At 36.9% G+C, this 26,534-nt stretch overlaps 1 protein-coding gene across 4 annotated transcripts in view; it reads left to right on the top strand.

Moving 5' to 3' along the window:
• The window catches only part of RAPGEF6 (Rap guanine nucleotide exchange factor (GEF) 6), a 161,274-nt gene that overhangs the window by 7,731 nt on the left and 127,009 nt on the right, over positions 1-26,534 (top strand). For all 4 annotated transcript variants that reach the window (XM_004686688.2, XM_004686689.2, XM_004686687.2 and 1 more), the window contains exons 2-4: positions 16,548-16,618; positions 17,687-17,743; positions 25,916-25,999. In XM_004686688.2, coding sequence (XP_004686745.1) covers positions 16,548-16,618; positions 17,687-17,743; positions 25,916-25,999 — 212 coding nt within the window. The remainder of the gene's footprint in view (positions 1-16,547; positions 16,619-17,686; positions 17,744-25,915; positions 26,000-26,534) is intronic.

The raw sequence follows: 26,534 nt of genomic DNA, 5'->3' as shown, positions 1-26,534 counted from the left end.
CATTATTATAATATGAACAGAATTAGGATGAAAAGAATTCAGTTTTGGTTAGGGTTTGAGACTTTCGGTTAGCATGTAACTAAGAGGTCCTCACAGACACCCAGACTTGCATGCTCTCAAATGGGGTCTTGCTATCCACTGCATAAAGGCAAAGCAGATTCTTATTGTTTTTTACAGATTTTATTTATGCATACAGAAATGCAGAGGTGCAGGTGCAGTGAAAGGATTCATCAGAAACAGAGTGGGGAGCAGAACAGGCAGATGGACAAAGTACACTGCTGAGGGGAGCAACGGTTGGGTCAGGAGAGGTCTGCTATGTCATGTGGATCACCTCCAGGTCAGAGATCCACCTCACACTAAAGTGGCCATGGCTTGACTTAACTTCACAGTGCTGCACTTTAAACTGTTGTGCCACCACTGGAGGCCCCAAAGCTGATTCTTCTATAAAAGAATTTTAATAATTGCTTTGCCTTTATGCACATTAGAACTTTAATAGAATTAGTGTGCCAAGAGAGGGTATTTTTTCCAATCATCCAGAAATAATCATACCCTCATGGGTAGATGTCCAGCAAACATGGTAGGCCCAAAGTCCAAGACACATTCTAGCAGGGAACCAAAGGAAAGGTATTCTGAAACAGGATCCAGAAAGCTGGGACAAAAAGAGATGCCATGTCAAGATAACAGCTGCCTTTGTCAGCCTCTCACTCATGACTGTCTTTGAAGTCTCTCAGCAGTACAAGGGTGCAAGTTGGACCACAGATGCAAGAAGTCTTTTTAGCCTATCTGCCTTCTGCATCTAGCTTCACCTGGCTGCTCAGCTACTTGCTATTGGGGCCTGGGACAATGTTACCTGCCCAAACATCCCTACAAGGAACATAGATAGGGATGTTTATTAGTATTTGGAACCTCACATCAAACCAGGTGATGAGACTACCTCAAGTTAAAAAGCTGCATAGCCAAAGATAGTCGTTAAAAAAAAAAAGGTGAAAAAATACTCTACCAAATGGGAGAAACTATTTGTACATCATCTTCCAACAAGGGGTCAGTTTCCAAGATGGACAGAGAACTTACACTCAGCAAAGACAAAACAAACCAAGTAAAAAAATGGGCAGAAAGTTAAATAGTTGTCTGAGGTAGCCATGTTATAGATAGGCACATAAAACAATGCTGTTATCTTAGTAGGGGAGAAATATAGATTGAAACGACAATGAGATGCTACCTCACAGCAACAAAAATATTTCATATCAAGAATACTAGAAACGATGCTTGTTTGCAAGGGTGTGGAGAGAGTGCTTGTACACTGTTGGTGAGAATGAAGACTGCTCCAACTTTGGGAAATTGTGGAGGCTGTTCAAAATACAGATCTGCCATATGATCCAGCAATTCCACTGGGTATGTCTGAAAAGTACAAAACACACGTTTAAAGTGATGTGTACACTTCCATCTTAGATGCAGCAGTACTACAGCAGCCAATTTTTGGAAACAAGTTCCCAATGAAAGATGAGTGAGTAAAGGTAGTGTTTATGTACACAATGGAATATACTCAGACACAAAAGGAGGAAATCTCACCATTTGCAAACATGGATTGGAGAGGGTTATGCTAAGCAAAACAGGAGAAAATTTTTGGGCGATTTCACTTTAGAATATAAAGAAACAAAGGAACAGACTAAACTAAAGCTCTAGAATTCTCACTGCAAAATTGAGGCTCCAGTGGGACAAGTGGTGGGAAATACAAAGTGGAAGGGGCTTAGTGAACTCTGCTGGGTTATAAGTGTTTAGGTTGTAGACGTGAGATGGTAGCACGCATCTGAAAATGTGTGAACCTATAGTCCTAAATCATATACAGTAGCCTCAATAAAAATAATGCACTTTAGGGCCCTCCCTGGTGGCGCAGCCGGTTAAAGCACAGCACTAAGAAGCTAAAGCCACTTCAGCGTGAGTTCAAACCCTGCCTGCCCTGGAGGTGACCCACATGGTGCGGCAGACCTCTTCTGACCCGCCTGCTGCTCCCCTCAGCAGTGTACTTTGTCAGTCAGCCTGTTCTCCCCACCCTGTCTCTGGTGAATCCTCTCACCGCCCCTGCACCTCTAGCCTGTACCCCAGCTCTGTATGCATAAACCAATAAATTAAAAAATAATAATACACTTTAAATAAAAAACGAGTATGTGGTTTGAAGGAGAATAAGATACAAGAAAGTTGAAGGTAGCAAGTGTACTGTTAGTTTGAGTCTCATGGGTGGGAAAGGGAAAGCTATAAAGTCCTCCATAACCACCTAGTACTTTAGCCTTATCAACCACACTTCCAGACATTATCCTAATGCAGTACTTTTCAACCTAGATTGCGTATTTTTCAATTTGGGCATTTCTTGTTTAATACCCCGATACATCCTGTTCTTGAATTCTGTAGTGAAATGTTAGGCATTGGTATTTATAGGTATATCCTTAATTCTGATATATAGCAGGTAACATGCATCTGAAAATGTGCAAGACAGATGCCTTGTTTGTTGGCTCAAATTCTTGTTTGTCACTTCTCTACATAGGATAGAAAATGTGTGCCATTTATTTAAACCTATTATCAGGGCGTCAGCACTGAGAATTTGGGTGACCCTAGACAAGTTCTCTGAGACTGAATATCTTCTTGGGTTTGTTGAGTGCATAAGTACAGTGTTTAGCAAAGTATCATTATGTACACTATATATGGAAACCATTATATATTAACTTGCTATTCTTCTCACTGGAAAGCCAGCCCTGGCTTGGCAAATAATGATGGTTCATTGAAGTTTAATCTGCATCATTCTTTCCTCATTTTTCCATGCCTTTGTGGTCTTAGCATACTATGCAATTACTGTACTGTGTTGTTGTTATTACTTTTACTCTGACTATACTGGTAGAGCTCCTTGAGGACAGTGACAGTAAAACCCCTCTCATTTTCATCATGTATATTAGGTACGTGGTAGCCGTCGCAAGAATTATAGAGTAAAAAAGTATTGTAAAAAAAAAACTGTTCCCCGACTGTTCTAGTAATGATTTCTGTTGGTCTACTGATGAAGTTTGGCAAAATTGCAGTGTTTTCTTTCATACTCTCATTTCAATATGAAAAAAAATCACAGTTCCAGTAAACTGTTTTAGCTGGCAGTTCTTGAGAAATAATACAGATAAAGGAAAATTAGTCATATGTTGAAACATTGTATCTTTTTTGGTATGACTTGAAAACACATTTGCAGGAAACCTCAGAGAAATATATAGGTAAATGATAGTTTTAACTTTACATGTTTTTAACCAGGTGACTTAAAACTCTTGCTGGGCAAAAATTTTTAGCTCAGCTAGATGTTACGTATTTGCCTATTTTTAAAAATTATCTTTTTAAGTCTTTATTTTGCTAACAGTTCAAGAGGGAAATAAGAAGAACAAAATGCCAGGTTTTTGCTTTCTTATAATCTGTTTTACAATTTGAAACACTGGTCTTTAAATGTACATTGTAGAGTCTTTGGGTTTTTTTCCCCCTCAAATAGTTAAAGAGCTCCATTGTGTTTGGAGTCACTTTTAGTTGAGTCACTGTGCTCATCCCTGAGGGTGACAGAGATTCTCTTGTGCTTTCCTACAGCAGATGTACATTCAAAAGTTTCCTTGGTATGTAAAAGAACTTAATGCTTTTGGGGCATTTTGACTTTTTGTTTGTAAACTCAACTACATATTGTTAGATCTGGGTAGGACCTTTATTAGGTAACATCTCTTCCTTGCAACTTATTTTTTTTTTTTAAAGACTTATTTATTCATACAGAACTGGGGTACAGGCCAGAGGCTCAGGGGCAGTGAGAGGCTTCACCAGAGACAGAGGAGGGAGCAGAACAGGCAGATGGACAAAGTACACTGCTGAGGGAAGCAGCTGGCGGGTCAGGAGAGGTCTGCCGCGCCATGTGGTCACCTCCGGGGCAGGCGGGAATCGAACTCATGCGGAAGTGGCTTTAGCTTCTCAGTGCTGTGCTTTAACCCGCTGCGCTACTAGGGAGGGCCGCAACTTTTTTTTTTTTTTAAGATTTATTTATTATTATTAATTATGTGTACAGAAACTGGTGTAGGCCAGCGGTGTGGATGTGAGAGGATTCACCAGAGACAGAGTGAGGAGCAGAACAGGCAGATCTACTGAAATACACTGCTGAGGGGAGTAGTGGGCAAGATAGGAGAGGTCTCCTATGCCATATGGGTCAGCCCTAGCCAGAGGTCTAACTCGTGCTGCAGTGACTGCCGATAGAAATGAAACCCAGTGGAGCAGCTCCTTCTTCAGTACAACTTATTTTACATGTATTGGAGATCCCCAACCTGAGAAAAACACTGGCCATTTAGAAGGTTAGACCCCATACGATTTTGTTCCCGAGAGACTGAAGAGCTTTTCTGAGAGAACTCTTCAAAGTGGAGGAGCAGCCATGCATGATAATTTTGGCTGCTTGATAAAAGTCTTAAAGTCTTAGTTTTGGAAGGTGGGGGGGTGGGGTTTATTTTGAACTCTGTAACATTGTGGTTATCATTTCACTTTACCTTGGGATAGCCTGTGTAAACTGATTCCAGATTAATCATTCTCTATTTGCAAAGAGTCATTCTCTATTATCTTGCCATAAACTGAATCTTTGTCCACTGAAGAGCTTCAAACTGGCAGAGGTAGTAGCACTTATTGGATAGGACACTTAACTTTGAAGCAGAACTAATACTTCCTGGTATATATTTGTAAAAAGAAAAAAAAAATATGTGTATACATAGCAGTCCCAGAAGTACTTGAGCTGAAGTCAAGAGCTAGTCAAATTAGTTGTACACAGGTAAGAGCTGAATGCTGGAGAGGTTAAAAATAAAAATGTGTTGTTCATATGTTGTGTCATATGATTCATCACCAACGTCCTCAATACAATAGTACCCCACTATTTTCATCAGAATAGCGAACTTCAGGTTATATATTTTTTTTTTTAAAGATTTATTTATTTATTCATACAGAACTGGGGTACAGGCCAGAGATGCGGAGGGCGAGAGGATTCACCAGAGACAGAGTGGGGAGCAGAACAGGCAGATCGATGAAGTACACTGCTGAGGGGAGCAGCGGGCGGGTCAGGAGAGGTCTGCCACGCCATGTGGACTCCTCCGGGGCAGGCGGGAATCGAACTCATGAGGAAGTGGCTTTAGCTTCTCAGTGCAGTGCTTTACCCCGCTGCGCCACCAGGGAGGGCCCAGGTTATATTTTAAGGTCTGAATTTGTTCTCTGTGCTGACATCTATAGATGCTCAATATTTTCCTAAACAATATACCACTTGCTTGTTCTTGCCTGTCCTATGTGAAGTACTTGAAGGTGCCTGTGTCAACTTAATGAGTGTTTATAATTCTCAAGTTTTATGTAATGAAAACATATATATTTGATAAGTGATTTCTTAGACTACTTTGTTTTATGTTTATGTAAAACAAAACTAGGTGTTAGGGGGATGGTAACCTGTTCAGTTTGATTCATGAAAACCATTACATTTACATGTGAAGCTTCACAGTAGTTTTTTGAAATGATTCCCTGAAGCAGGCTTGAATACATACTTTTTGAAGGGATTGCTGCTTGGTGAGTAATTTATTTTTTTATTGCCATAACATTGTTTTATAATGTTGTTTATGATTCAGAGGTAAAGGGTCAGGACCATCCCTTCAGATGTTTGTTACCATACCACACCCCCACACCCCCTCTAAGGTACTTGTAGTCCTGCACCATAGTCCATTGGGCACCATCCACACTTTGTTCTCAGCCTTCCCTTTCTGGTAGCCTTAATTTTGGTTTGGTCTGCTCTTCTGTTTTGTTTCTTTGTATTTCACATATAAATACAGCCATCCAGTATTTGTCTTTTTCTTTCTGACCTATTTCAAGTAGCATTATCTTCTCTGGTTCCATCCATATTGTATCAAGTGGCAAGTGTTCATCTGTTGTTAACTTCTTCAGTTGTGTGTGTGTGTATATATATATATATATATATATATATACACACACATATATATATGTGTGTATATATATGTGTGTGTGTATATATATATATATATATACACCACATCTTCCCGAAAGTCCACTCATCTGTCTTTGGGAACTTAGGTTTTTTCTATAAGTGGGCTATTGTAAATAATGATGTAATGAACACAAACATACATATATATGTGTATGTAATGAACACAAACATACATATATACATATATATGTATGTATATATCAAATTAGTGTTTTTGCATTCTTAAGATAGGTACATAGGAGTGGGACTGCTGGGTCATAATGTCATATCAATTTTAACATTTTGAGGGTATCTACATATTGCACAAAGGGCCTGGGCCAGTCTGCATTTCTACCACTTGTGTAGCAGGTACTCAGGTGACAGAATTAAAGGATAGGCAGGTGTCATCCACATTGTTTAGGAAAAAGGAATTCTGATTTGGATGTATAGATTGAACATGTAAAAGCTAAGTGAAGAAGGGACAGCATATTTGCCCTGGAAAAGAAACCATATTTGTCAAGACCATAAGATGAACTTGACAAAAATATTCAAGTTGTCCGGACACCTGAAAAATTAGGACAAAAATGAATAGTAATAGTAATAGAAGCAGTGTCAGTAAAGCACATCACAAAGGATTGTTTTCTTTTAAAGAGTTTGTATTTTTTTTTTGGTAAGATCATTCTGGCAGCATTATAAAGCTTGAGTTACAGCAAGCTAGACAAGCCAGAAACCTGTTTTCTGTTACCCAGTAAAATAATAATTTCCTAAGTTGTACCAGCTGGGATGAGCAGAGGTAATTAGAAACAGAATTGTGACAGATCTCTAGATAGAGCTATTGAAGTTGAGTAAATCAGGGAATCTAGGAACATGATGTAGGTAGAGGTATAAATAGTTCAACTTTGGATAAACAGTAGTTAAGATGCTGATGGAGCATCCAGATAAAAGTGTACATTGTATTGGAAAGACCTGGAAACAGCCCAAATGCCCAAAAGTGGATGACTGGAATAAAAAGATGTGGTACATATACACAATGGAATATTACTCAGCAACCAAAAAAGATAAACACATGTCTTTTGCAGCAACATGGAGGGAGCTGGAGAAGATCATGCTTAGTGAGATAAGCCAGAAAGAAAAGGAAAAATACCGGATGGTTTCACTCATTACAGGGGCCAGGCGAGAAAATAATTATAATAATGAACAGCTATAGACTAGAGACATTTCATGGGGGTTGAGTGGGGAATAGGATCAAAAACAGTGGGGGGAGGGAAATGCACTGGACTATGGTGATGGTATGGGTGATTTGGTGATGGGAAGCTCACGGTGATTACAACTGAGATGAAAAATGCACAAAATGATGTAAAAATAAACATACTATTTTTAAAAAGTATACATTGTATAGCTGTGTGCTTACTAGAGAGCTCTCAGCTAGAAATAAAATATGGTATGGTTACTAAATATATGACCTTTGAAGCTGTGGATAGGGAAGGTACTATTGATGCTAGAATAGCCAGTGCAGAAAGGATACACCACTCTGGAAGCATAATCTTCATACTTTGTATGCTGCTTTTTGGATGCCTGTTACTGTTATGAAACTTTTATAAATGTTTAATCCTCTGAAGTAAACTTTAAACTATGATTTGAATTTATCATGATTGAATGCTTGGTATTTTGAAGCATTATTTCACTAATTGTTGGATTTCTTCAGTTTAAGCATATCATTTGGATTCTCTTTAAAAATTGAAATTTTAGTGTACACTTCTTAAGGCTGAGTTGTTTTTTTTTTTTTAAGATTTATTTATTCATATAGAACTGGGGTACAGGCCAGAGATGCAGAGGGTTAGAGGATTCACCAGAGACAGAGTGGGGAGCAGAACAGGCAGATCTACTAAGTACACTGCTGAGGGGAGCAGCGGGTGGGTCAGCAGAGGTCTGCCTTGCCATGTAGATCTCCGGGGCAGGCGAGAATCGATCTCATACTGAAGTGGCTCCAGCTTCTTAGTACTGTGCTTTAACCCGCTGTGCCACTTGGGAGGGCCCCAAGGCTGAGTTCTTTTTAATACTAATTTTCAAGTAATAAATTAGACAGCATACACAAGGTAAGACTAGATTATAATTTAGTGATGGAGTAAGGTAGATTTTTCCAGAGAATTTTGCTGGGTGTTGTGGAAGATCTTAAGGTGATTGGGGAAGCATGGAAAAGAATAATGATAAAAAGAAGGCAGATCATTGGGCCCGCGTTGGTGGTGCAGCGGGTTAAAGCACCACACTAAGAAACTGAAGCCACTTCCGCATGAGTTTGATCCCCGCCTGCCTCGGAGGTGATACATATCGCTGGTAGACCTCTCTTGACCTGCCCACTGCTCCCCTCATTAGTGTACTAAGACAGTCAACCTGTTTCTCCCCACTCAGTCTCTGGTGCCCGTGCACCTCTGGCCTGTATTCAAGTTCTGTACACACAAATAAATCTTTAAAAAAAAAAAAAGAAGAAGAAATCATTAATGAAGATGTGAAATTTAAATAAAGCTGGAATATGTCACAATATAGTAGAAAACAGTATCCATGTGTTCCCCGCCTTCCCATCTTTCTATTCTGAAAAATTTAATTCTTCAGTAATATTGGTGGAATAGGAATAACCCTTTATGATATACCCTTCATCCAATGTAATAGTTTGCCTTACTTCCCTTGATTTTGTTAACTGCTTACAAGTTGAAGGTCTGCCGACACTTTACCCCTCAGCTTTATTACAAAATTACTTTTACGATTATTTTAGTCTCCTTTAATATAGAACAACAGTCCTCTTACCTTTTTTTTTTTTTTAAGATTGATTTATACATACAGAAGTGGGATACAGGCCAGAGGTGCAGGGGTGGTGAGAGGATTCACCAGAAACAGAGTGGGGAGAAGAACAGGCAGATCTACTGAAATACACTGATGAAGAGAGCAGAGGGTTAGTCAGGGGAGCTGCCATGCCATGTGGGTCATCTCCCTGGCCAGGGATCAAACTCATACCAAAGTGGCTGCAGACAGCTTCGCAGTGCCATGCTTTAACCCATTGGGTCAGGGAGGGCCCATCCTACCTTTCTTTATTTTAACATGACTTTATAAAAAGTTCAGTTGTCATATAAAATGTGTCATATTGATTCAATTGGTTTCTCCAGATTAAATTCAGGTTAAATCATTTTCTTGTGTATCTATATAGGTTTTATTATTTACTTTCCATATTGTCACATCAGAAGACATATGCTATTTCCCCATTATTGGAGATGCTAAATTTGATCACCTCATAACGGTACAGTGGTGTAAGTTGTGTGAACCTTTAGGTGGTTTTTGTGAATATCCAGTTTCCCAAGTATTTGACCGTTGGCCTTAGTAGTTATTAATTATCCACTTGTAAATTAACTTTACCTTGCTGTTATAAAGATAATTTCTAATTGTATTTCTCCTATATTTATTAGCTGGTATTTTGTTAAAATACTTTTTTCTACCATCCCTTCTTTTGAAAAATAATCACTGAATGCAAAGATCACTTTTTGTATCCAGTATTGTCATTTTTTGGTTTTGTTTATATCATATTAGTTTAGTTTTACATATTTTTGTACAATTTTCCATCTCAGTTGCAATTCCCTTGCGATACTGTCATTTAAAAAAAAAATTATTAGATTACCCCATTCCAGCCAGTGCGAATCCTTTCAAAGTCAATTCCTGGGTACTTTTGACATGTCTGGTGGCTTCAGAGAATCACTGATTTCTCATGCAGAGCTGTATATGTAAATTATTTCATTTAACAGTTAAAAAAAACACCATAGACTATATCTACAATGAATGCATTAGGTGTCAGTTGTCTGAAGGGCATTAAAAAAAATAAAATACCTAAGTTGTGGTGTAGAAAAGATTTTTACTCCAAGAAATACCTGTTAAGACTTCCATACTGACACTGTCACAGTTTGTTGGCTTTTTTTTTTTTTTTAAGATTTGTTTATTCATATAGAACTGGGGTGCAGGCCAGAGATGCAGAGGGTGAGAGGATTCACCAGAGACAGAGCAGGAAGTAGAACAGGCAGATCGAGGAATTAAACTGCTGTGGGGAGCAGTGGGCGGGTCAGGAGAGGTCTGTCACACTATGTGGATCACTCCGGGGCAGGGATCAAACTCATACTGAAGTGGCGTAAGCTTCTTAGTGCTGTGCTTTAACCTGCTGCGCCACCAGGGAGGGCCCTTGTTGACTTTTTATAGTAGATTTTGTTGATCTTGTACATACCAAGGGCCTAATAGTGCAGTACCTCAAACCTCTTTCAGAAATAGTTTATACAGAAACCACAAGAAACACTTTTCTAAGACCAGCTCTGTGCAACTACCAGTTCCCTCTGTCCCATGTAAGCAGAACCCCAACTGCCTAAATCATCCTTTGTGTTGGGGGATTCTTTCCTGATTTTCCCTGAATATTTTCTTCTTGTGACCATCCATCCATCCAGATGTACTGAAGGGACCAGAGTTTGTTAAACATCTTAATGATTGTTTCTCTTCCTCATTAGTAGGTAATCAGTCAGATATGTCAGAATGGCATAGCTCCTACATATTATAAGCGTTGGTTCTAAATTTTATAAAATGCAGCAGAACCACCTGTAGGATGTACTAAGCCACCATCTTCTGGGTTCAGAGATCCTAATTCATTAGGTCTAGGATGGGGCCTGGGAATTTGCATTTTTAGTACCATGTTTCCTGGTGGTGCTATTCCAAAAGTTGTTATTTAGCTGAAGCAGGATCAAATTCTACTAATTTAAAGAAAGTAATTTATTAAAAATATAGTGGGTAGCTACAGAATTGCTGGGAGTAATGGGAAAGTAGACTTGGGACAAGGTAGCCATGGTACATACTCCACATTTGAGTATATACATAATACTACACATTTGAGCACAGGGGATTCTGCACTTTGGATTGCTGACCATCTCTGTTGTACACTGTATGTGTTGAAAGACCCTGCTGCTACCACTAGATGCCAGAGTGATTTGTGTTGAGTTCTTGGTTCTTGGAGTTCTAAAAGTCTGGGGTGGGTGTGTTGTATGTTCAGTAATAACTGGATCATTTGATCATACCAGTTTTATGGAAGGTTGAATAAATATTGAGGGTTTTTCACCGCCACTAAAACTCCTTAAGCTGAGGTATTTTGAAGTCAAAGAGAGATTCATTCATGGCATGGCTCCTAAGAAGGTATTTTTGACATTACTCATCAGAATTTGGTCAGCTATGGACTTAGTAGCCAAATTAGCCTTTTGTAAATAAAGTTTTAACAGAATGTAACCACACCCATTTATTTACCTACTTTTCAAATATTTGTTTTCATGCTACAAGGGCAAAATCAAGTAGTTGTGACAAACACTGTGTAGCCTGTGAAACCTTGAATATTTACCAACTGACCTTTATGGAAAAAGCTTGCCAACTCCTGACAGAAATGTTATTCCTTTAACATCCATGCAGTCACTATTTATAGATGCCTTTGGAGAAAGACAAGTTCATATGGCCAGATTGTTCCTCTGAGATAAGATGATTGAAGACATAATGGGGGGAATTTTGGTTGGAAGGTTTTTTGTTTTTTTTTTTTTTTTAAGAAAATTTATAATCTGTATACATACCCATCCACACACATCCACACGCAAACACTTAAGACTTGAGGATTATATTCTCACTTAGACTTAAATACTGAAAGGTAAGTTTCTGACGCTTTATCAGGTATTAATGACATCATCAGTCATATACCAGAGGTATCTGGCTTCAGAAGAAATTTCATGACAAGCTCAGTTAATGATATTAGAAAATTCCAGGGCTTCATGACACTTAAATTACCCTTATCTGACAGTTCAAGTCATACAAATTCTAATTTTTTCCAGTGTTACAGTTTATAGAACTTGTTTGTCACTAAAATGTACTGATATAAAACAATAGCATACCCATATCCATAGGATAGGCATTTTGTGGCTATCTGAGTAGGTGTCTATAACTCAACAGGTGTGGCCCCAGCACTTTGTAGTTCATGTGGCTACAACTACTCAAGACTATTGATACGGAAATCCTAGCGGAAATCCTAAATGCAGCAATGAAAGAAAAAGAAAAAATTATGTAATTGTGAAGAAAGAATGTTGTGCATTCTCAGAGGAGGCTTTGTAGATGTAGAAAATCCAAAAGGCTGTACAAACCATTAAATTTATTAACGTTTGTAAGGTACATACTAAACTTACCACAACCTACCTTTAAGTAGATTCAAGAAATCTTACAATAGTATATGTTGTTTTCTACCTCCTGACTTTCGTGGTATGGTTGTAATATATTTTCTTGTGAATGTATTATAACCCCCAAAACACATGGCTGCTGTTGTTAACTATTAGACATTTTTCCTGTAAATGATTAGAAAATACCCTCTGCCACATAGGTATCACTTCCAGTTTCTTCATTACTTTGTGTCTATTCAGATTCCCATCTGATCTTGTTTCCCTTTTTTTTTTTTTTTTAAAGATTTATTTATTTATTCGTACAGAACTGGGGTACAGGCCAGAGATGCGGAGGGTGAGAGGATTCACCAGAGACAGAGCGGGAAGCAGAACAGGCAGATCCACGAAGTACACTGTTGAGGGGAGTAGCGGGCGGGTCTAGAGAGGTCTGCCTTGCCATGTGGACTCCTCCGTGGCAGGCGGGAATCGAGCTCATGCAGAAGTGGCTTAAGCTTCTCAGTGCTGTGCTTTAACCCCCTGTGCCACCAGGGAGGGCCTTGTTTCCCTCTTTTATGGAACATTTTTTTATAGAGTGGGTCTGCTGGTGACCAATTCAGCTTTTGAATCTGTGAAAAATAACTTACTTTTTTTTTTTTTTTAAAGAAAAAATTGGAAATGCAATTCTAGGTGGGTATTGTATGTGTGTGATTTTAAGTGTTAACCGTAATACTATTTGGTTGCATTGTTTCTGGCAGGCCGCTGTAATTATAATCCTAGTTCTCACTCATTATGTGATATAACTTCTTTACTTGATTTTATAATTCTTTGGTAGCTTTTTTCTAAAGCTACCTGATTATGAATGTTTTGGTATCATTTTTATATTTCTTGTGCTTGAGGTTTGTTGATTTTCTTGGATGTGTGAGTGTATAACTTTAATCAAATATAAAAGCTTTTCTGCCATTCTTAACATTTTTCTAATTCTCCCTCTACCTGCAGTGACTCCGATTAACTTTGTAAGACTGTTTGAAATGTACTGTTCAAAAATTTTTGTTTTTTCCCACTTATTTTGCAATCTAATGTGCTCTTCATCCCTGCAGTTTATTGTATATTGTAAATACTATTTTCATTTCTGGCACTTTTTTTTTTTTTTTTTAAAGATTTATTTATTTGTGCATACAGAACTGGGGTACAGGCCAGAGGCTCAGGGGCGGTGAGAGGCCTCACCAGAGACAGAGCTGGGAACAGAACAGGCAGATGGACGAAGTACACTGCTGAGGGGAGCAGCGGGCGGGTCAGGAGAGGTCTGCCACGCCATGTGGTCACCTCCGGGGCAGGCGGGAATTGAACTCATGCGGAAGCGGCTTTAGATTCTCAGTGCTGTGCTTTAACCCACTGCGCCACCAGGGAGGGCCACTGGCACTTTTTTTTTAATGCCCAGATCATATGCTTAATCTTTGCTGTATCTTCATAAACATGGAATGTAAATAGTGTTTAACTTATTTTTTTCCTTTTAATTCTCTTTATATTACTGAGTTGGCTTTGATTAATTTTCCTTTCATTATGGGTCCCTTGTTTGCATACCTGGTAATTTTTGATTGGATACTGAAAGTTGCGAATTTCATACCTTTTTATGTGCTGTATATTTTTTTGTCTATTATAAATTTTCTTCATGTTCTGGGACACAATTTTGTAGTTTGGAAGTTGTTTGAGTCCTTGAGGACTTTTTCAAACTGTTACGTAGCATCATAGTAGCATTTAATGTAGGGTTAACTTTACCTCTGTACTGGGTGAAAACTTAGAACACTGCAACAAATTCTCTTTGAATTATGAGATTTTGCACTATGCCTGGTGGGAGCAGGAACTTTCTGTCCCTTTGTGAGTTTTGGTATTTGTTGCCTCTAATGCAGGGTGTATAAATTTCAGCACTATTAACATCCGGTCTCAAGTAGTCTTTTATTCTGGGGCCTAGTCCTGTGCATTCTATAATATTTAGCAGCACATCTGACTTCTGGGCACTCAATGTTAGTAACATCCTGTGTCCCCCAACTGCCAAACTATGTCTCCCCAAAATGTCCCAGACATCGTTAAAATGTCCCAGAGACAAGATCAGCCGGCTAAAGACCACAACTATACTTTTGTCAGATGATTTCTTCCCTAAGTTCAGAGATCAGTTTGTGATGATTAGTACATAAAGGAGATCCTGTGTGAGTTTCCAGAACATGCCACATCCCAGAGTAGTGCATTATCATGCTCAGCAAACTCCAACCATATTTTCTAGACTGCCAGCTCCTTCTCCTTAACTTAAGATAACCAACCTTTGTTTTCTCTCTCTCAGGTGTCCTTTGTTACCTGATATCTTTGTTCTTGAAAAATGTTTCATTTTTTTGGTCCTAGGTTGAAGGTCAGTCTGGTCCTCTTTACTCATCCGGACTTAAAGCCGAAACCCCAATAATTAGTCTTTTATTGGAGGGGATGTCCTAAAATACCCCTCACCATTATATCCCTAAGAACATTACAGTGGTAGTTGAGATTTCATAAAGTTTATCTCCCACTTGCTGGAGTATATGTGTGTTACAAAGACTTCAGGGTACCAGCCACTTCTTGCTCATACTTTTGTTCATTCTGTCTTGTCAGAAAGATGTCAGCTATATATAATGAGTCAGGAGGTTTAGATACCTTCAGGTTGTAAGAGTTAAGATAGCCCAAAAAGAAGATTGTAAGTTAATACTCTCCCATATGAATGCAAAATGTTTTGGATCCTCTTTTATAATAGGAATAAAAAAGAACACATTCACTACTAAATTCATACCTGAGGCTTAATTAAATCAGTGTCATGTCTTGAGACTGCAACTATGACTAGGGCTATAATTTTGTTAAGTCTTTGGGAGTCTATTGTTGTTTTTTAGGATTCATCTGCTTTCTGTAGATCATGAGATAGCAGACATCATCTTTGTATCCTTTAAGTCTTTACTGGTGGGCTACTATTGTTCTCCCCTTTGAAAGTTGTTGTGTCTTTTATTTACTGTCTTGTGCTAGGAAAAGATGACGTTTTCAGATAAGTACATTTGGCTTTTACCACATAGCTTATGGACCCATTGTAGGTTTTCTTTAACTGCCAATTTTTGATGGGGGCTTGGTAAGATCCCTCAGTAAAGGAGCATGTGGAATAAGAAATATTGTAGCCACCTTTGAAGATAAAGTTTGTCATATCATTATTCAATCTGCTATGTTCTATAATTTTATAGACCATTCTCATTGGTGTTCTTATGTTTTAATGTTTGACCTTTTGCTATGACACTCTTAGCTCTTAGCTGAGGTTGTATACTATGTCATTCTGTGAATTTTTTTTAAGGTTTATTTATTTATGCATACAGAACTGGCGTACAGGCCAGAGATGCAAGGGCAGTAAGAGGATTCACCAGAGACAGAGTGGGGAGCAGAACAGTCCGATTGACAAAGTACACTGCTGAGGGGAGCAGTGGGCAGGTCAGGAGAGGTCTACCATGTCATGTGGGTCACCACTGGGGTGGGGAATTGAACACATGCTGAAGTGGCTTTAGCTTCTTAGTGCTGTGCTTTAAATAAACCTGCTGTGCCACCAGGGAAGGCCCCATTCTATGAATTTTTACTATCTAGTTATCAAAGAGAACCAGAGAAAATTTCTCTACCTCTTACACAGAGAGACGGATAGGATTGTCCCATTGGAAACCCTTTTTGTTTGTAGATGAAGAAATATTTTTGAAGAAAATTGTTTTTTAAGAGAAATAGTTATATACAGCTTCATCTGTAGAGGTGGTTTACCAGGACACACAAAAATCTGGACCTTGAAATACAGAAACCAATCTGGAAGGGGAAAACCAAACAAATAAGACTTAAAAGACAGCATAATAGGTGGTCACTGAAGAAGAAAGGTTACATCTGTTTAAAAATGAAATAGATTTTTTAAAAGATTGGTTTATTTATACATACAGAACTAAGGTACAGGCCAGAGGTGCAGGGGCAGTGAGAGGCTGCACCAGAGACAGAGATGGAAGCAGAACAGGCAGGTGGTCGAAGTACACTGCTGAGGGGAGCAGTAGGTCTGATACGCCATGTGGATCACCTCTGGGACTGGGATTGAACTTGCACGAAAGTGGCTGCAACTAGCTTGTACTGTGTACTAACCCGTTGCGCCACCAGGAAGGGCCTGAAATAGATTTAATGTGAAATAATGAGTTTTTGAGTCCTGACATTGGTTGAATAGCTATGTTGGATGCCTTTTATATTCAGAATTTAAGCAAAATATGGAATGTCATATTTTCTTAAGTGTATTTGGAAAATGACCTAAAATCTTTTCTGTTCTACAGGACTTAAATACTATTTATGCTTACCTTCATGGAATGGAAATATTATCAAATCTAAGGGAACATCAACTTAGGTAAGTATGATCCCGTGTTAAGAGCATGATATGGTGTTACTCAAGTGAGGTGGCCAGCTAGTTGCAGAGGATAAATCATTTGGGGGGGGGGTCCTTGTAAGATAATCATAGGAATTTGCATTTTTTTCAAATTTTTTTTTTCTTCAGCCATGGACCTTAACTAATACTAACTTCTAAGCTGCAGTATTTTCTTCCATAAAATAGTGATAAGATTTATCTTTTTAACAGTGTTTGAGGATTAAATGAAAGTAACTTTCTAAAACAAAGCACAGTGCTCAGTGTGTTAGCCAGTTAAAACAAAATTATTTTATTTTTGTGGTGTGTATTGATATTTGTTTCATATTTTTAGGATGGACATAGAGTGATTTAGTGTTATATTTAAAGTGGAAACAGTAGGGTATTTGATTTGTTATAGCCCATGGGTAAGATCCATAAACTTTCTAAGCCTTACTTTCCTAGTCTATAAAATGAATTTTCTCTCATGTTAGCTTATGTCATTGTGAATAAACACATTGGAGTAAATTAAAAGCACTAATTGTGCTAATTTTGCATAACAATTTAATTAAAATGTGTTTTTCTTACATAGTTTACTCACTCTTTACAGTTTTTTAAGTTTTTGATTGTACATCAGATTGATAAAGTATATTTGGTTGTGATTTATCATTTGTTTTCTGTATAGCATTATTCATATGTTAGTATACCTCAAATAAGAGGTGAAAACTAAAACTAGATTATTTAATAATACTGAAAATATTTTCTAAATGCAAACACATTTATACATTTAATAGATTTCTCTATGTATATACTGCCAATACCTGTTCTTCACATAAGGGTTAAGTAGTGAATCAAACAAATGAAATATTTTTCATAAAAAATGTTAGCGTGAATTGGCAGGTTATAGAATTACTCGAGTGTTATATTTGTTGCCACTTAATGTTATCTAATTGCTGTTTTTGAAAATATTGCACTTAAATGTGTGTATTTCTAAATTTTCATAGTTTAATCTTTTCTTGAGGTAATTATAAGAATTTTTGAAACACTTTAAGACAAAAAATTGTTTTTTAATAGATTAATGTCTGCAAGAGCACGCTATGAGAAATACAGTGGCAATCAAATTCTTTTTTGGTAAGTATTTTCATGGTTGAGTTAATTGCTTTAATGTTTATGCTTTAGCAATAAAATTTGGTTGATTTTGGGAACAATTTCTGTAGAGCAAACTGAAATATATTTAAATTATGAAATACATAGGGAGCAAGGAGATACACAGTGCAACAAAGTTGAATATTCATACCTTTCCAGAAGATTCTAGTCAACTCTTTTGGAAACATTATCACAGTTTTGACTAATTTGAACTTTGGTCAGACTTTTTAAAAATTCCAAATGTCCATGATTCTCTCATATTTGTGCATTCATTCTGTTCACTACTTTATGTAGTATATATATTTGGTGAAAAAAAATTACCTTTTCCACTCTTAACAGAAATTTTAACTATTACATTTTTGTTGGTATCATGAGTAGTAAACTTTCTAGGATCACTTTGTTCATATCTTTCTTGCCTGTATATATTCATGCCTATTGGGTGTTTTCTTAGAAATAGAATTATTGGAAATGCATGTGTTCAAATTTGGGACACTCTAGCTAGAATTGTTTATTATGTCATTTTACATTTCTTTATTAATGATGAATGGTTTTCATGAGGTATTTGGATAATACTTTGAAATTGTGATTCAATTTTTGTTTGAGTTTTCTATCTTTTTTTATTGATATCTTAAGCAGTCTCTAACTATTGTTGGATTCGTATATTGCAATATCCTATAGTGTATGGCTTGGCAATATTCCATAAACGTTTGAAGAAGAGAAATTTCCTAGCATTCTCAAATTTTCTCTTTGTTAGTACTGCTCTTCATGGCTTGTGCAAAAAGTAAAATCTCCCCTTCCTGATTTCCCTCACCTGCTGTAGGATGGAGGGAAGACAAAACAATATTTGCCATAATTTAGCTTAATACCAAACATAGTTAATTATATATAAGTTTTATCAAGAAAAAGTATATGGATCTTTGGAATAGAATTGAAACCAGAAGTCAACACTTATCACTGATGAACAATTTTTAATATCTGTGAACAGTGTACTATAATACAACTAAGGATTAAAAAAGAAATACCAAACATTTTATTTTTTATGAAAGTGTTGAGAGCATTTCAATGGGAAAAGCATGGTTTTTCCACAAATAGTGCTGAGCTAATTTAGCATTTACTTGCATAAAGTGTTTCCATTATACCATCTGTGAAAATTATTTTAGTCGTTAAAATAAATAAAAAGGTGTATAGTAATAAATGTGACAAGGGTAGGTAGATACTTGGAGTCCTAATTTTATGGTGTTATGGATGTTAAACCACTTTATGAAACAGTTTGTCAGTTTCTTCAAAAGTAAAATAGCTTAAAGGACAAATTAGAACCCAGCACATTTGGTCAATAATAAGAAAAGGGTGTTTTTGTTTTGTTTCTCCATTTATTCGCTTTTTAATTAAATTTATTATTTATGTATTTATTTACATTGGTGTTCATTTTAAGATGATGTTTGCTTTCCCCCACCCCCAATTCACCTGCACATCATCATCAACCACTGACTCCTACAGACTCCTTTCTCTCTCCCCCTCCCCTGTAGGATATCTCTGGTTTATAGTTGTCTATTTTTGTTTTGTTGTGTTTTATATTGTAAAAACAATACATTTCCCCCCTATGTCTTATTTGGTTCTCTTATACTGCTCCCATTACTGAAACCATTTGATATTTTTCTTTGTCCTTCTGACTTATTTCACTGAGCTTGATCCTGTCTAGCTTCATCCATGTTGCTGCAAATGGCATGAGTTTATCTTTTTTGATTGTTCGATTGTATTCCATTGTGTATATATACCACATCTTCTTGATCCAGTCATCTTAATTTTGGGCATTTGGGTTGTTTCCAAGTCTTTATCTATTACAAATAGTGCTGCAGTAAACATAAGGGTGCATGTATCCTTTCAAATTAATGTTTTTGTCTCCTTTGGGTAGCTCCCTAGTTGTGGAATTGTTGGGTCAAATGGTAGCTCCATTTTTAGTAGTCTGAGGAATCTCACTGTGTAAGGTAGTATCTTCATTGTGGTTCTGATTTGCATTTCCCTGATTATGAGGGATGTTGAATATTTTTTCATTGCCTGATAGCTATTTGCAGTTTCTCTTTAGAGAAGCATCTTTTTTTTTTTTTTTTTAAATATTTATTTGTGCATACAGAACTGGGGTACAGGCCAGAGGCTCAGGGTGGTGAGAGGCTTCACCAGAGACAGAGTGGGAAGCAGAACAGACCGAATGTCGAAGTACACTGCTGAGGGGAGCAGCGGGCGGGTCAGGAGAGGTCTGCCACACCATGTGGTCACCTCCGGTGCAGGCGGGAATCGAACTCAATGCAGAAGCGGCTTTAGATTCTCAGTGCTGTGCTTTAACCTGCTGCGCCACCAGGGAGGGCCTAGAGAAGCGTCTTTTAATGGACAGAAGAACTTTTTTTACTTAATCATTCTTCATTTTGTGTATTTTTTCATCTCATTTGTAATCCCCTGGGGGCTTCCCACCACCAGTTCACCAGTGTGTCGTCACTGTAGTCCTGTGCACTCTCCCTGCCCCGGTTTTGATCCCATTCCTCATTCACCCCATGACATGTCTCTGGTTTATAGTAGTTTGTAATTTTCTTTTCTATTCTATTTTATTATACTTGGCTTCTTTTCCTCCGATCCCTTATGCTCTTGCTACGAGTGAAACCATATGGTATTTTTCTTTGTCTTTTACCCATTTCTTAACTGGATTGTTTGGTTTTTTTTGTTGTTGTTGATTTGTGTGAGTTCTTCGTATATCTTTGTGATCAGTCCATTATCCATTGTATGGAGTGCAAAGGTGTGTTTTGTTTTTTTTTTTTTCTTTTCCCAATCAGTAGGGTGTCTCTTTGTCTTGGTTAATGTCTCTTTTGCTGTGCAGAAACTCTTTACCTTGGGTGATTAGTCTTTTTTTTTTTCCCCATGCATAAAGGGAAAATTCTCTAACGGGGTGATGAGTCTTAAAGATGTTACTGAGATGTATGTCTTGTAGTCTTGTTTTAACTATATTTTCTTCTATATATTTTGTTTCAGGTCTTATGGCCAATCTTTATCCATTTTGAGTTGGTTTTTGTGCATGCTGTGTGGTTTGCTTATGTTGGTCCATTTTTCCCAGCACCATTTATTAAACTGTCCTTGTTCCTTTGCATAGTTCTTTGCTCCTTTGTCAAAGATTAATTGTTCATATATGTGAGGGTTTATTTCTGGGCTTTCTATTTGCTTCCATTGGTGTCTGTTTTTGTTTCAGTACCATACTGTTTTCATTATTATGGCTTTGTAGTGTAATTTGAAGTTTGGAAGTATGACACCTCCATTCTCCTTTGTTTTCTTTAGTAGAGTTTTAGCTATTCTTGATTTTCTGTGGTTCCATATGAATTTCATCAGCATTTGTTCTGTTTCCTTGAAGAATGTACTTGAGATTTTTCTTGGAATAGCGTTGAATCTCAAATTTCTTTTGGTAGGATGGTCATTTTAATAATGTTAATTCTTCAATCCCTGAGCAGGGAATATTTTTCCATTTATTTGTGTCATCTTCTATTTCTTTTAATGGTGTTTTATAATTTTCTTTGTATAGGTCCTTTAACTCTTTCATTAGGTTTATTCCCAAGTATTTAATTTCTTTTTTGTTTCAATTTTAAAGGGATGGTTCTCTTGACTACTTTTTCAGATTGATTATTTATAGGGAGGCTGAATAATTTGTGTCTGTTGATTTTGTATTCTGCTACTTTGCTGAACTGGTTGTTTTAAGTAGTTCTTCTGTGGAGTTCTTAGGGTTCTCTCTTTATATTATCATATCATCCGTGAATAGTGATAGTTTTACTACTTCTTTGCCTATTTGAACTCCTTGTATGACTTCTTATTGCTCTGACAAGGACTAAAGATGGTCTTTTTTTTTAAGATGAGCAGTATCAGTGGAGTTGTTCAAGGTCTCAAAGGACAAGTGGCCCCTCATGTTCACGTTCATCAAGAAGAGTATGGGGACAGTAACCTTCCCCAAGAGGAAGAGAGAGGTATTGGGCAATGTCCTGGCTGTTATGAGGAAAGCAGCTAGCTGCCAAGAAAAACTGAAGCCCCCCCCATGCATAAATAAAATCTTTAAAGAGAAAAAAAAAACCCTCATAGATTCAGAGAACAGATGGGTGATTGCCAGGAGCGGGTAGGGAAAATGGCTTAAGTACTAACTAACATCTAAATTATAAATTATATGTCATGGAGATGTAGTACAGTGTAGTGATTATACTTAGAAATATTGTATTGCATATTTGAAAGTTTCTAAGTAGATCGTAAAAGTTCTCATCACCAGAAAAAAAGTTAAACTATTTTTGGTGACTGATGTTAACTAAATTTATTATGGTGATCTTTTTGCAATATATGCAAATAACATCCTGTTGTACACCTGAAACTAACAGAAGTATATTATTACTTACACCTGAATTTTTTAAAAGGTAAACAGTTTTACAATATGACTCTATAATTCCACTTTTACATGTTTATCCAAAAGGAATAGAATCATACATATACAAACTGTACATGTATGCTCAATAGAGGAATTCATGCTAGTCTAAAATTGGAAGCAGTCAAAATATCTAATGACCTGATAAAATATCTGTATAGTATAATATTATTTAGCAATAAAAAGGAAGAAGCTACTGAGACAGTCTATGGTATGGACCAACCTCAAAAACATGATGAGAGAACAGGATGATAGAAACACTACATAATTGTATGATTTCATTTGTACAAACTGTTTAGGAAAGACTATAGAAAAAGAACAAGTTGCTGGTTAGCTGATATGGGGATTGACTGTAAAGTGGCATCAGAAATCTGTGTTCATATTTGTAAAAGCTAAGACATGGAAACAACCTAAAATGCCCCCAGACACATGATGGGTCAAGAAGATGTGGTATCTATCCACAGTAGAAAACAATTGGGCAATCAAATAAAAATAAAATGCCCATTCTCAGCGACATGGATGGAACTGAAAAGGATTATGCTCAGTGAAATAGTCAAAAGGAAAAAGAACAATATAAAATGTTTTCGCTTATGGGAAGAATATAGGGAAACCAAACAAAGGGCCAAGGAAAACAAAAAGACAAAACTTGGAGGCAAGCTATAAATATGAGGTGAACAATGAGGAAAGGGGGACAGAAGAGGCTCAAAACGGGAGGGAAAAGCACTATGGATTATGGTGATGTTTAATGGGTGTGGTGGTGGGAGACCTAGGGGAACTTCATCTAAGAGGAGAAATCAAATATTATACAAAAATCAACAATGATGTAAGAGTAAAAGTTTAACTTAAAAAAATGGAGATCTCTTTTGATGTGGATATTCTAAAACTGGATTGTAGTGTTTACATTTTTCATAAATTTCATTTAAAAATCAATGAACTGCACACTTAAAATGGGTAGGTTTGTGATCGGTAAATTATACCTCACTAAGCTGTTTGTAAACATTTAGTTTTTCAAAATGTATTTCTCATGCATAAGCCAGAATTTTTAAAAAAGAATGTGCAGCTAAGTATTTAAATTCCTAGATTGTGAAGTCAGAGAAAAGAGTGTAGTTGATCCTGAGAGGCAGCATAATAGAGAAAAAAAAAAAAAAGGAAAACAAAGCAATAGTGTTAAGTTCCAAGAGCAAAGAAGAGTAAACAGCTGAGAGGAATCTTGAGAGTCAGATGGAGGCAAGCTTAAGAGTTTGTGGCCTTCTCTTTAGGGTTTTGTGAAGCCTTTCAGGAAGTAAGATCTTCATGGCTCCCTTTTCAGAGCCAGATTATTCTTGGATCATTTACTTGCAGAGAAAGGAAATAATGTGGCCCCACATAAAAGGGTTTCATGTTCCTTGTGTTTACTTATCCAGTGCATTGCCAAGATTTGAACAATTTCCGATAGATGATCTGGCATGTCTTTTATGCCTGTGGGAGTGAACTTGAGAATTTTCCTGCATTTGTGGTAGAATTTTTGGACAGTGATTATTTCAACTAATTATGATAAAAATTGGATGCTTGTTGTAGCTCCCAAGTAAAACTTTTTTCTGTGTTAACTTTGGACAAATTTTGCTTTCATTGATTTTTATTTCTTGGTTTTGTAAAGTATTAAGAAGATAAGGAAGTGGAATTGTTAAAAAAAAAAAACAAAAAACCTTGCATAGGTTAAGGTAATGCAGTCATTTCCATCTTCTGTCCGTGAAGGTGGGGAGAGAGATAAAAAGTACTCGGCCCTCCCTGGTGGCGCAGCGGGTTAAAGCACTGCACTAAGAAGCTGAAACCACTTCCGCATGAGTTCGATTCCTGTCTGCCCCGGAGGTGACCACATGGCGTGGCAGACCTCTCCTGACCCGCCCACTACTCCCCTCAGCAGTATACTTCGTTGATCTGCCTGTTCTGCTCCCCACTCTGTTTCTGGTGAAGTCTTTCGCCGCCCCTGAGTCTCTGGCCTGTACTCTAAAGTACCTACTGAAATGTTGGCAAGAATTTCCCCTTTTCATGGTAAGCAGTAGGATTGGTCCAAAGCTTATCCTTGGTGCTATATGGAATGATTTGTAAGCACAGGTTTCTGGGTGGAGAATGCTTGTACAACAGAGAGTGCTCAAATACCCACAAATAAATGATTGTGGGTAGAGATTGAAGATGTAGAGTTTGAATTGTCTGTCTGATAATACAACTTGACATGGGAAGTAGATGACCAGATGAGTATACAATTTTCCAGCTCACAAGAAAGATTTGCTTTCTCGATGTTAAATTTCTCTACATACTGGAATTAAATGAAACCTTAAGTATAGTTAATAAAGATGAGTGAGAGAAACATTAAATTATAAACAAATATCTGATAAGTGACAATTTTGTTTTTAGTAGTTGCTTTCTTTTTATATTTCTTTATTTGTATATATTTTACATCAGGTGTAGGCCCCATAGAATTCCCACCACCAATTCACCCATACACCATCACCTTAGTCCCGTATGCTCTTTCCACCCTTGTTTTGTACCCTCTCCCTCACTTGCAGAATGTCTCTGATTTATAGTTGTCTGGTTATTTTTGTTTAGCTTTGTTGTAGTTTTAAAAATTATTTCCCCCATGATCTCTTAGTTTCCCTGTGTTCCTCTTACGAGTGAAACCATCCGATACTGTTTTTTCTTATTTCACTGAGCATAATTCCTCTAATTCCACCCATGTTGCTGCAAAGGACATTAGATTCTCTTTTTTGTTGTTGCATAGTATTCCATTGTGTGTATGTACCACATCTTGATCCAGTCATCTAATGTTGGGCATTTGGGTTGTTCCCAGGTCTTAACCTGTCATAAATAGTGCTGCAATAAACATAGAGCTACATCTGTCCTTTTGAATTAATGTGTTTGTGTCTTCTGGGTAGATCTCTAGTTGTGGAATTGCTGAGTCAAATGGCAGCTCCATTTTTAGTAACCTGAGGAACCTCCACACAGCTTTCCATTGTGGTTAGAGTAGTTTGCATCCCCACCAGCACTGTAGAAGAGTTCCTTTTTTTGCCATCATATTTTTTAATATGTTAGTTTTTCTTAACATGTACCATTCTTACCATTGTGGTTTTGATTTGCAATTCCATGATTATAATGGATATTGAACATTTTTTTCTTATGTCTGTTGGCCATTTGCATTAAGATGACAAGTTACTATTGGAGATTTAAAAGGACTAAAAACACATGTAAACTAGAATATTGGATAGACATGTAAGTCTTTCAGAATAAAATTTAAAAGAAATAGGTTCATTATAACCCAATTGTAGTTGAAAATAGATAAATCAATAAACTTGTGAATTCCAATGAATAGTATCTTTAATGTATATGAAAGCTGTCAAATAGAATTTTTTTAAGATGTAGATGTCTGTACAACATTTAACGTAATCCTCATCAAGTTTCATGATCCACTACACAAAATAAATTATAGGAAGTTGAAGATACCAGTAAGAGCTAATAAGCATACTATTCTTCTGTTTGTATCTTAGTGACTATACTTTACTATGTGAATATGGTTTGTATAAACCTTAGGCAGCAGACATAATTACCTAATTTCTATCCTGTATTACTTACCCTTTAGTGATTTGTAATCTTATTGGAATATATTTCAAATTTTGTCTATTTCATATTGATTTAGTATACTTGGAAATGTTTGTGTACATTTTCTTATTTACTTATTTGAACAGCTCTGAAACTATTGCCAGATGTTGGTATATCCTGCTTTCTGGATCTGTGCTTATGAAAGACTCCATGGTCTTGCCTCCTTGCAGGTACGTTTACATTTGTTGCTTAGTACATGTGTCAGGCATAGTTAATGTTACACCAGTGGTATGTTAAACTGTGTAATAAGTTTTTTTTTTTTTTCAGTAGGTTTTGCATTTTATAAATATCTTTGCTTTTTGGTACTGTTAGAAATACTGTGCAGAAATCAACTGAGATTTCATTTCTGAGGATATAATCTTTTAGTTATCATCACAACACAGTATATTAATGTCCTTTGATCTCTAGTTTTATGGTGAGATTCGATCCAACGTATAGTTCTTTAATATTGTGAGTTGTTTAGGAAGCAGTCTGTCTTACTGGTTAAGGTATTAATAGTCAACAAATTGTTTTTTTTTAGAATAAGATAAACTTAGAATCCCTACTATATGGCAAGATATAGTTTTCTTGTTTATAAAAGGAGAGTAAAAGTAGTACCTATTTGCATGTTTTCATGGTGCTTACCAAGCTGCTACTCAGAGTTCTCAGTAGAAGTTTGTAAAAAATGACACTCTTCCAGGCTGCCTGAGTGCTCTGTTATTTCTT

This window comes from Condylura cristata, unplaced genomic scaffold (genome assembly GCF_000260355.1).
Source record: "Condylura cristata isolate star-nosed mole 26May11 unplaced genomic scaffold, ConCri1.0 scaffold00021, whole genome shotgun sequence".
Lineage (NCBI taxonomy): Eukaryota > Metazoa > Chordata > Mammalia > Eulipotyphla > Talpidae > Condylura > Condylura cristata.
This window is presented reverse-complemented; position numbering and strand designations above follow the sequence as displayed.